This window comes from Sitodiplosis mosellana, unplaced genomic scaffold (assembly GCF_009176505.1).
Source record: "Sitodiplosis mosellana isolate CC-2019 unplaced genomic scaffold, AAFC_SMos_1.0 Smas_scaffold_61, whole genome shotgun sequence".
Lineage (NCBI taxonomy): Eukaryota > Metazoa > Arthropoda > Insecta > Diptera > Cecidomyiidae > Sitodiplosis > Sitodiplosis mosellana.
In genome coordinates, this window is record NW_022595303.1 from 1,157,833 (window position 1) to 1,169,388 (window position 11,556).

Sequence of the window (11,556 nt, forward strand, 5' to 3'; positions counted from 1 at the left end):
GAGAGAGAGAGAGAGAGAGAGAGAGAGAGAGAGAGAGAGAGAGAGAGAGAGAGAGAAATTCGGTGGGAGGTATGGTAAATATTGCAATCTAGACCGTTCGTAAGACGACCAGGTGAAAAGGATGATGACTGTCAAGTCAGAGAAAAGATAATCGAAACCCATTTCAGTAATTTTCTCAACCACCGACGCGTCCCACCCTCGTCTTTTAGCTAAACCGCTCTCAAACTTTTCAATTTCGGACAATGGTCAAAACAAACTTACACACAATTTAACCGAAGCTCAATTTGGAAGTTGATCTGAATAAAAACCCTCTTTAAAAATTCAACGCCCAAAGAATGTACTCAATGCATATATACAACTTTTCGAAAACTTTTTCTAGCTACTAATCGATTCGAACGCTAAAACCGTTAAATGACAACCTCACTAGACCACCCTTGTTATTGCGCAGCTTAACTACCAATCTATTTTACCCTTTCTTTGCGCTTTTTTCCCGTACATCTTTCGCTTTGTTTTTTGTGGAAACACTCAGACTAAGAGAAAACTCTAAATAAACACACACTCATTATTACTCGTTGAACGAACGATGGGTTCCGAAGGAAAAACTACGCTAGACACAAGAAAAAGAAAAACATTGACTGTGAAAGAAATAAAGTGGATGAACTTTTCGCAGTTTTTATTAATAATTGAATGACGAACGGAAGTTTTTGCTATGAGTTTATACAACGTGTTTATGCTACGAGTTTTTGGAAGAAAATAATTGACAACAACTAATTGGACGTTCGATTTTACCATTCAATCAACGTTTTTTCTTGTTGGAGTGACATTTTCCCAATTTCATGCTTTCATTCGACGAACCTTCGATTCAAAGAATCTTTCATTCGACGAACCGTTTCAAAGATGATGACAGCGCTCAGTAATTATGGAAACTTCTAATTAGTGCGGTTTCATTCATTCCGTGTTTCCATGCGTAATTATCACTTTATACGAGGTTATGACCTGCATTCAATCAAGCGTAAATGCTCCCAAGACATTTGATCAGCGCGAGCACGAGCATGAGCTTTTTCTTCATAATGACATTTCGCTTTTGCTTTGCGTCTTGCTCTTGTTCTAACTACAAAGTTTAGGATCTAAATCATTCTTTCCCTCTCCCACAAACTCACCTTGTTCTTGTCTTATTCCCTATCTTCTACTTTGGTTATTCCCTCTTGTTGAATTCTCTTTTATCTCAAATTCACTCTATCATTCCCTCTCTCTCTCTCTTATAAAGAAAGCAGTAAGTTCATACAGAAAGCCGTATACTTCTTCCCCTCTCAATTCCTGTCTCTTTCTCTCAACAGTGCTGACAAAGGTGTCTTATTTTTTTGAATGAAATCCCGCGAACTATTTGATTTCTGTGCAGATACAGTATCTGATTTGCCATCAAAAGCCATTATCAAGTATCACACAAGCTCTCTGTCTAAGATACATAGCCAAATGAAAATCATCTGCAAACTTTTCAATTAAGTCATTTTGTCTCTTTTGCCATTTGTGTCAACTTGTCGTTATCTGTTTGATGGGATCGTCTTTAAAAGCAAAATAGCACGAAAATCAATTATGTAACACAAGTAAACAGCTAACAAACTAAATTGAGTTTTACGAAAAACAACTTCTCTCGTTCGTCTCATTTCGTTGAATATAACCGAAATGTGCTTTCGCGAATTCGCTCCATTATATTGCATTAATTATGTAAGACGCTCGATGTGCACAGAGGAGAATTTTGCACAGTTCATCTCGACACAGAACTTATTCTTTTGCTCTGTTCGTTGTTTTTGCTGCAAACATTGCGGAGTGGTTTAGTCATTCGAGCAAACTAATTCGATGTCATTATTGACGTTATCATCACTTTTGCACTCTAGTTTTTGTCTGCATCAATGCAGCACATTTGCCATGCAATTGGCAATAAAAACATTTGCTTACGCTGCGTTTTAAGTGAGCCAAACCACTTGCGACATCATTCGTTTCAATGATGATGCGACGCACATCGTTACGCCACATTTCGAATTAATAATTTAATGCAGTCTCAATGGTGAAGTAAACAAATAAATTCCACGAGATTTTGTTGACGGCCAAAATCACTCCAGACACACAAACTTAAGCCATTTTACTTGTAAAATGCTGTTGTTTATTGAATATATATCGAATTATGTCTAATTAATTCACGCTCAACGGCTTAGACATTACTTAAGTGGATTTTACAGTGTAATGCCTTGTAATTTGGTGCACCGTAATGCCTTGAACTCATCGGAATAAGACGGTTGAAATGATTTTGATTTGAGGGTTCAATGAATCTGAAACCGCGAGACAGATACTCAGTCGCTGAGAGGTACAGAAATCTTATGAAAGATTTTATCGAAGTTCAATGATTGCTCATTGGCAATATTTTGCTAATTTGCCAATAGTTCGATAAGAGATTTACATTCATTGAACTGAAAAATGGGCTTTGACTACGCAACAAAAGCAACGAATTGCACGTAATTGAAAACATTGGTATAAAATCAATGAGAATTTCTAATTTTGAGAATATAAACGATTACATCACAATGATATGATGGAAAAACACGGAGATGAAAGATTTCTATATATTTATCGATTATCGATTCTTTCTAAAGAGAAGCAGATCTGTTATGTAAGAGTTCAATATTGTAATGCACAACATAGCATAGTCTTTAACTGCACATGTATAGGGTCCGTATATGCATATATGATTTTGATTGGTATTTCAAACTTCTCACCAGCCAGAGGAGAAAAGAAAAGAAAAAAATGGTTTTCCACCAGATACACAATATACCTACATTGTACAGTGTACAGTGTACATTGTACACGCAAATCTTGTTGAATTCGAATTATTTATTCATTAAAAACATTTGTTTCAACATTAAATTTAATGAATTCTTTCACTAAACTAACTTCATGGAGTAGCATGAATTGTCTGCATTTTGCAGTAGTATGAATTCAACAGTTTTCATGTAGTGCATTCATTTTTGACCACTGAAAGTGATTCATACCTGTGGAAGTGAAAGTTTTTTTTTTACTTTCGATGAAAAAAACACTAGAAGTCAACTTTCGTTGCCATTGGCGATCGGTTAATGTGATTATTTAACAAGAGAGATACGGGAAAGAGGTAAATTGAAAAAAAGGCAAAGTAAAAACGGAATAAGACAAACACGGGAGAAAAGGGTGAGGAAAGAAGAGAAAATGGGATGAAAAATGAAAAAAAAAAAACCGAAGAAAAACGAGTAAAAGGAGAGAAAACAGAAAACAGAAAAAAGAGAAAAAGAAAAAAAGCGAAAAAAAACAAAGAAAAAATAGGGGAAGAAAAACCTGACGAAATTCCAGCGAACAGAAAAGATGAAAATAAAATCGAGTAAAACCGATTTTCAATCCGAAATGGTTTTTCAATTGAAGTAAAAATGCCACTTAAAAACTTAGCTTGAGTGCTTGACTCACTTCATGAAAATTCATTCCATTTTGCATGCTTTAAATCCGAATATTAACTCTTCAACAATGGGAATTCATTTCGGAATCGGGTTTTAAAAGAGAATATTTTCTCCGTAATCCATTAGATCCATTAAAAGCAGATAATTCGTGTCCATTAATTAGAAGTAAAATCGTGAATTTGTGTGCAAATATTAGAGCTCACTTAAAAGTTGAACAAACAGTTTTATCTAGTGCATTTGCGATATATCCGTTGAGAATTATGTGTTTTGAATAGCAACGCAAAGCGGTTCGTTAAAATTGCATGAGAAAATCTGCATATAATACTATTTCAATCTGTGGAAAAGTCTGCTTCTTCTTCTTCTTTTTCTTTTTGCTTCTCCTTCCCTTTTTTCTCCATATGAAAGCCCGTGTTTCGGAAACACGTGATATTTTTTATGTTTTTCTTTCTAATCCCTAAATTTCCCATCCAATTCGTTGTAATGAACTCTAAATGCCAACTTTCCTCGCGAAAAAAAACGAAACATTTCCCAGCTGCACTTCGTTAACTCGTCAATTTAGACGATGTTGGAGTATTTTACGTTGCGCAGAAAGTGTTTTATGGCAGGCTTTCAAAGGCATTGACTCCGTACTTCAATGGCATAAACATGGCATGCAAAATAATCGCGTGTTTGCCGAACATAAAACCGATATAATAAACGTTCGCAATATTAAAATTGAAAATTGACAAATTAATAATGAAGAAAAAAGAGCCAAAGGCCTGGTTTTTGCCATTGGCTACATTACCATTTCACGTTATCTCCGTTCGTATTTCCGTTGAGTAATAATGGTTTTTGTGTGCATAATGACTTCATTTTTGTTATGGGAAAAAGAGCGAGAGAGAAAAATAAAGCGGTGACAGCTTTGCAATTGAAATGAATGACCTTTGCCGGGATGTCGGCGTGTTTGCATTGAAAATGGTTTGGTTCGTTCGCTTGCAATGAGTTGCAAAAGTTAGAAAATGCGGTCATTGCAGAAATAACCAATTGAATGTTGAGCTAAAACCATTTCTTTAGCTTTAACGTATGCTCGCCGAGCATTGCTCGGTCGCTGGGTTTTGTTGGAGTGGGAAAAGGAGAGTGGAAGAGATAGAGTAAGAGTGAGTGACTGAGTGAGAAGGAAAGGGAACGGGAGAGAGATGAGAAGAGATGTAATGATAAAAAAGAAAGAAAGAGAAACAGAGACGAGCCAACGAAGAAGCAGCTTCGGTTTTTGTGTTCGTTTGCTCGAGTGTTTTAAAATTATGTGCAAACTCATCGAGACCAAGTATCATCACCATTCATCATTACAAGTGGCTGCGAGTCTTCAGCAGGAAAAAAAAAACAAACCGATGAGGATTTATTTAATTTCCATCGTTTGGTTTTCTGGCGTGCCACCTCGTTCACTCTTCACACACACTCTATCGCCACTTTGGCACACTCTCGTTCACGTGTCCATCTCGGGCGGAAATAAAATGAATCCAGATTGCAATTGGATATTGTGCCAGCGAGACACAATAGCGATGATAAACAATAGATATATGCATGTGGCGCGCGCAATGCGATAAATACAATGCAATAATGAATGGACTGTCGCTCGGAGAACAATGAAGAGGATCAAAATGAAGAGGATGAGAGCATAAAAGTTATTCCATCCATCTGCACAGTAGCAGCAGCGAGCAACAGAAAAAAAAGCGAATGTGTCAGGATGCAAAAAAAACCGTTAGCGTTATTTTTACATTTATTCCCATGATCTGTTGCATTATGATGACGATTGTCTTTTGTTCCCTTGTTGGTTCTGGATTTTGTTGTTGTTGTTTTGTATTCGTTATTGTTCCAAGATTTGCGATGCACTTATGCGACCTTGCCATGTAACTTGTTGGATTTTTGATGAATGTTACTGTGATGCATGACTCATATGATCACTTGGCTGGTGCACAGCCCACATCCATTACCCCAGTGCGTATCAAATCATTTATCTGTAGACATTTTTTTTTGCCGTTCGCGAGATCCCTCTCTGCTTTTTCTTTCTCAGTCAATTGTGTTCGCGTCATTCTTTTTGTCGAAATGAAGATGAATGACTGCACTTGAGCACTCGCGCTTTGTCTGATGACAAAACGCGCTTTGATATGCAAAAAACACACGCGCGCGCTTACATTTCAGCTGGCATTTTGAATTGAGTCACTGAACAAAAATTACTTTGGATAAGGTCATGATTTCAAAGGAAACATTTTTTTTCTTCGGCTCAAAAACTCTCTCAGTTCAAATTAACATTTAAAGAATGCGACGTTTTCAAAACGTCGACAATAAGAATTACCATTGAGACAGACAGCAATTTAAAATGTTGCTGCCGCTTCTGTTGCTACTACTGAACTAAACGAACACTCCAATTTCGTTAATGAACCCCTTTGCGCGAGGCGAAGACACGGAAAATTGCGTTTTTTTTCTTCGAACAACATTCGAAAGTTTTCCTGCTTTGTTTTCCAGTCGTGTTCTCTCTTCTATGGCAGAAATGCGATTTTTTCTGTTTGTGTACGATTTTCTCGGTTTTGGTGCGTTTTTCTTTCGGCTTTCGTTATTTTCTTTAGTATTTCTGTTCGTTTTGTCTTGAAATCTTCTTTTCCTGACCTTTTCAATCATTTTAAAGTGACTGTTTCTCTTGATTTTCTTCACGTTTTTTTTTTTGTTAGCTCAGGTTTATTTGTTTTTTTCGCTATTCTTATGGGCAATAATTGCGGAAAAAAGAGTGAACAAAAATGAAAAAAGTGAAAACAATCGAAATAAATGAAAAAAAAAAAATGGGAAAAAAGACAAGAAAAAATAGGGAAGAAAAAGAAGAAAATTGGGGAGAAAACCGAAAAATAGAGAAAAAATGAGGTAAAAAAGGTGATTGGATATTTTCAAATGGAAGAAGAGGGAACAAAATCGATGGAAAATAAAAGAAAATGCAAGAAAGAAGAAACGAAATTGGGAGGTTTGAGGCAAAAAATGCAGTGCGAATAATGAAAATTTTGGCAAAAGATCAAATAAAGCATAAAACAAAGTTTTCAATTAAATAAAATGTCGTGAGTTATCGAATTAAGTGTCTGCGTTCAAGGAGCTTAATATTATTGACTCGATAGCTCATTATTTCAAGTAGCTTTTCAATTCAACTGAGAAAATTGCGTTGAATGAAGTTGATGCGAGTGTTCTTTTAAATCTTTTACAGACTTTGTAACAAAAACTGCACTCCAATTTAAATCACCCACCTCTTTTTTTCCTCCTCTTATCCACAGGCACATGAATTTACAAAATGAATTGGAGAACAATCGTGATGGCACAAATTGTGTAGGTTCGACAATTCTGGCGCCAAACAATGCCAACAATAGTCAAACGACAATCGAAACCGCCAATTTACACAAATCAAACGATGAAAAAAGCGAGCAAAATCCCAAACACGAACAACAACAACGTACCAACGTGATGGAATCAAGTGCAATTGATAGTAAACATGTGAATGCAACAAGTACCAACGATGATGATGACAGTGTAAATATGAGTACAATTGATACGACTGTGATTCGATCCGCAACAGCGGCAGCGGCAGCGGCAGTGCCGTCACCACCACAAAGTGATAAAGATGAAATTCGTGTGAAATGTGGTGCAACCGATGATGATAGTGAAAATAGTAGCTCATCGATTAGTCCAAGTGATACGGTTTTTAAAGTTGCCACCAAACAACACATATCGAAACCGAATCTGGCCAATTTGCATTGTGCAAACGCTGGCCGTTTGAATACACTACCAACGGTTGTACCACTGTCATCACCACCGAATGTGCCCATGTTTTTAAATCGATTTCCCAACACGCATCCCACATATCTTCCGCCACATATCCGTAATTTGCCCAAAACACAATCGCTCGATTTGGCCGACAATGAGATGCCATCGCCGTTATTGTCCAACAGACAAGCCTCATTCGAACAGAATCGACCCATCTACCCGAATGTACCGTACAGCCCGTACGGTAGCCCATTTGGATCGCCACGCAATCGACGCCGTGGACCATTACGTGAATCACGGCGCATTTCCATCGAACAAACTGGCAGCTTCTTGCAACTCAATCAATATAAACTCATGGATCAAATTGGACAGGTGAGAGACATTTTACATGTTTATGATATTGCAAGGTGTGTTTGCTTTTATTGAATTTTGCGTTTACTTCGCTTCTTCTGACACAGGGCTCATATGGTTTGGTGAAATTAGCATATTCCGAAGAGGACTCAACGCATTATGCCATGAAAATTCTGTCGAAACGTAAACTGTTGCGGAAAGCCGGTCTCATGGGACGCGGACCAAAGAAAGGTGTGTCACCACTCGACCGTGTCTATCGGGAAATTGCCGTTTTGAAAAAGGTACGCAATGGTTAGTTTGGAATTTCTGGCGGCAAAATTCATAGTTCATGGAGTCTTTTTGTACATTTTTCATGTTAATTCTTTTTTATTTCGATTTTTAAAAGTTATTTCTGAAGATTTTGCGTGAAATTTCATTGAAAACTAGAAAATAACAATGATTGAACTAAAAAAATGATTGAAAATCGACGTTCTTAACCACCATTTTTTTCATTTGAACAATTTTCCAGTTGGACCATCCGAATGTAGTGAAATTAGTGGAAGTTCTTGATGATCCGTTGGAAGATTCATTGTACTTAGTATTTGAACTTTTGCAATTGGGCGAAGTGCTTAGTGTGCCGACATCAAAACCATTGACAGAAGAACGAGCTTGGTCTGTGTTCCGTGATTCGTTACTTGGACTTGAGTATTGTGAGTACCGCGAATTCAATTTTTTTTCTTCCTCTAAAACATCATCTAACATCATCATCATTTCTTAAGCTTTTAAATAGAGAGCATGCATCCGAATTTTTGTACACTTGAAAAAAATTATCCAGAATGACGAGAATACTCTGATTTCTTTTTAGTGCATTATCAACGCATCATCCACGGTGACATCAAACCGGACAATTTACTGTTGGGCGAATGTGGAAGCGTAAAAATCGCTGATTTAGGTGTTTGCAATGAGTTCTTGGGTGAAGATGCTTCAATGAATAATGGATCAACCGCTGGCACACCTGCGTTCCGCGCACCTGAAACTTTAAACACGGGACAGGTAAGACAATATTGGAATAAAGATTGAGATTTTACTTTTCCGCAAACTTTGTTTGTTAGGTAAAGTATTGGTTTAACTAGCCAAAATTTCACGACATCTCCTCTTTCGGACCACTATAACTTCACGCCAAACTTCAAAAAGCACATATCTGTACACTAGGCAATGTAGATGGGATGAAATCCTATCGATCAAGACCTATCTGCCTCCAAAAACATGTTGTTTACTATGAAAAATGTGCAAAATAGCGATGTGCGTATGGCGTCGTTCGCGTCCGAGTTTTTTGTCCGCCGATTATCTCAAAAAGTTGACAAGATAATTGAGATCTGTAAAAGCCAAAAGTTTTGGCATGTCGAAACAAAGCTTCGGATTGATTTTGAGCCATATCCGATGTGACCTTGGGGTACCTCTCCTAAGAAAAAACCTCAAAAATGGTACATTTGTACGGGAAGTACCCGAAAAAAGCATTTTTCAGGGTTTCGATCAAGGCAAACTGCCATTTTTTGCAAAAATAATGGGAGCCTTCAAACAACCGAACACCTACTTGCCCATAAATTTGGTCCAAAATCAACATTTCTTGAAATTTTCCTTGAAAAATAGACTTTTGTATGAAAAATCACACAGAAAGCCATTTTTTAGGGTTTTAGTCAAGGCAAACTGATGTTTTTTTGCAAAAATAATGGGAGCCTTCAAACAACCGAACACCTACTTGCCCATAAATTTGGTCCAAAATCGACATTTCTTGAAATTTTCCTCGAAAAATAGTCTTTTGTATAAAAAATCACTCAGAAAGCCATTTTTTAGTTTTTTCGTCAAAGCAAACTGATGTTTTTTTAAATCACACAGAAAGCCATTTTTAAGGGTTTTAGTCAAGGCAAACTGATGTTTTTTTGCAAAAATAATGGGCGCCTTCAAACAACCGAACACCTACTTGCCCATAAATTTGGTCCAAAATCGACATTTCTTGAAATTTTCCTCGAAAAATAGTCTTTTGTATAAAAAATCACTCAGAAAGTCATTTTTTAGTGTTTTCGTCAAAGCAAACTGATGTTTTTTTAAATCACACAGAAAGCCATTTTTTAGGGTTTTAGTCAAGGCAAACTGATGTTTTTTTGCAAAAATAATGGGAGCCTTCAAACAACCGAACACCTACTTGCCCATAAATTTGGTCCAAAATCGACATTTCTTGAAATTTTCCTCGAAAAATAGTCTTTTGTATAAAAAATCACTCAGAAAGCCATTTTTTAGTGTTTTCGTCAAAGCAAACTGATGTTTTTTTGCAAAAATAATGGGCGCCTTCAAACAACCGAACACCTACTTGCCCATAAATTTGGTCCGAAATCAACATTTCTTGAAATTTTTGAAATTTTGTTCGAAAATGACACTTTTGTATGGAAAATGGAACTATTTCGATAGTTATATTTTAAGGCCAAAAATGCTATGAAAAAAGGGTCCATTGAAGTTTTGGAAACATTGAGCGGGAGGTAAACTAAATTGCTGCGGAGCGGAAAAGTTTGGATTACGTATGTAATTCGTTTTATTTTTGTTTCAAATTAAAATTGGAGATTTTTTGAATAAGTGTTAAAGTAGACTCGAAATTGACTTGAAACAACAGCTGAGATTATCGCAAATTGTCGGCATTTTCACACTAGCTGTCACCATCTCTCGTTGACGTACGTTACTAGTACTTACTAACTGCTATTAATGCGAGCACACCGCATGTCGCCGTCGAAATCTCTATCCCAAAGCATGGTTTTAATCAATTTTCAAACAAATTCCAAAGAAAATGTTCTCTTTGAGTTAAGAGCAAAGACTTGAGTGGATGATTCTCTTATTAAGAGACGAGCATAAACTTTGAGAGCGAGAGTAATGGAATAGTCGAAGCTTTCTATTTATTCAAATCAATGTAAACTTCCACATTACGTATATTACATTCAAATGTTCTACTGAATCAAATATTGCCATCTTTTGCATTTATTCCTGCAACATCCTTTTGTTTCCATTGGTTTTTTTTCTTCAATTATTTAAAATTCTGAGTAAGAATCGTTCAAAACTTCTACCAAAGGCAACATCTTTCAACTGATCGAGAAACAAAATTGAATTTCAAAATGGGCCCGAAAAGAACTTTGTTATCAAAAGAAATTGCTTTCGATCAAAAGAAACTTCTTGGCGATTAAAAGAACCAACATATTGAAGATGTGAATTGCGAATAGAATTTTCACTTGAAACTTAAAACTTCAAGATGAAACATATTTTTGATGAAATAAGCTCAACATTTTTTCGAATTAAAATTCCATAGAAATTGTTACTAAATCATGGCAAAAGTGAATAAAATCCGGGAAAGTTGTCTTTCATGTCCAAACTGTGTTTTGTTTCTTTTGACGTCATTGCATCTCGATTAAACTTTATTCCATTGAATCTTTTTCCAATTTCATAGAGAAAAATAAAAACTTTTCTCCGTTCAATGTTCCAATATCAAGTAGTGGGTTCGCTTTGAAATCATTGATTTGCTCATATTTTTTTTTACAGTCGCTCGAATATCAAGTCATAATTCGAAAAGAGCGACCATAAAAAATTCAGACCTAAATGTCCTATGATCAAAAACTTTCAATCTACCGAAACGGCGAATGGGCGCAGGCAATCCAGTCGTTATCCCTTTTTCGGTTGTGCTGAAATTTCAAAAGAAAACTCACATGCAGCACGAGTCGCAGCATGAATATACGATTAGAATTCATTTGCTCGTTATTATTACGATTGGTACGTGTTTGTGGGTCGTTTGTAGGCCAATACATGGAACGTGACACGAGCGCGCGTTTGTGGAGTTAGAATCGAGTTCGGAATGTAGTACGTGTGCGTGTGTATTTGCTTGGCTTATGGAGAGAGAGAGAGAGAGAGAGAGAGAGAGAGAGAGAGAGAGAGAGAG

At 36.6% G+C, this 11,556-nt stretch overlaps 1 protein-coding gene across 4 annotated transcripts in view; it reads left to right on the forward strand.

Annotated features, from left to right (window-relative positions):
* The window catches only part of LOC129570602 (calcium/calmodulin-dependent protein kinase kinase 1), a 103,896-nt gene that overhangs the window by 86,941 nt on the left and 5,399 nt on the right, over nucleotides 1-11,556 (forward strand). For all 4 annotated transcript variants that reach the window (XM_055450276.1, XM_055450277.1, XM_055450274.1 and 1 more), the window contains exons 4-7: nucleotides 6,767-7,625; nucleotides 7,712-7,885; nucleotides 8,113-8,293; nucleotides 8,449-8,636. In XM_055450276.1, the coding sequence (XP_055306251.1) occupies nucleotides 6,767-7,625; nucleotides 7,712-7,885; nucleotides 8,113-8,293; nucleotides 8,449-8,636 (1,402 nt within the window). The remainder of the gene's footprint in view (nucleotides 1-6,766; nucleotides 7,626-7,711; nucleotides 7,886-8,112; nucleotides 8,294-8,448; nucleotides 8,637-11,556) is intronic.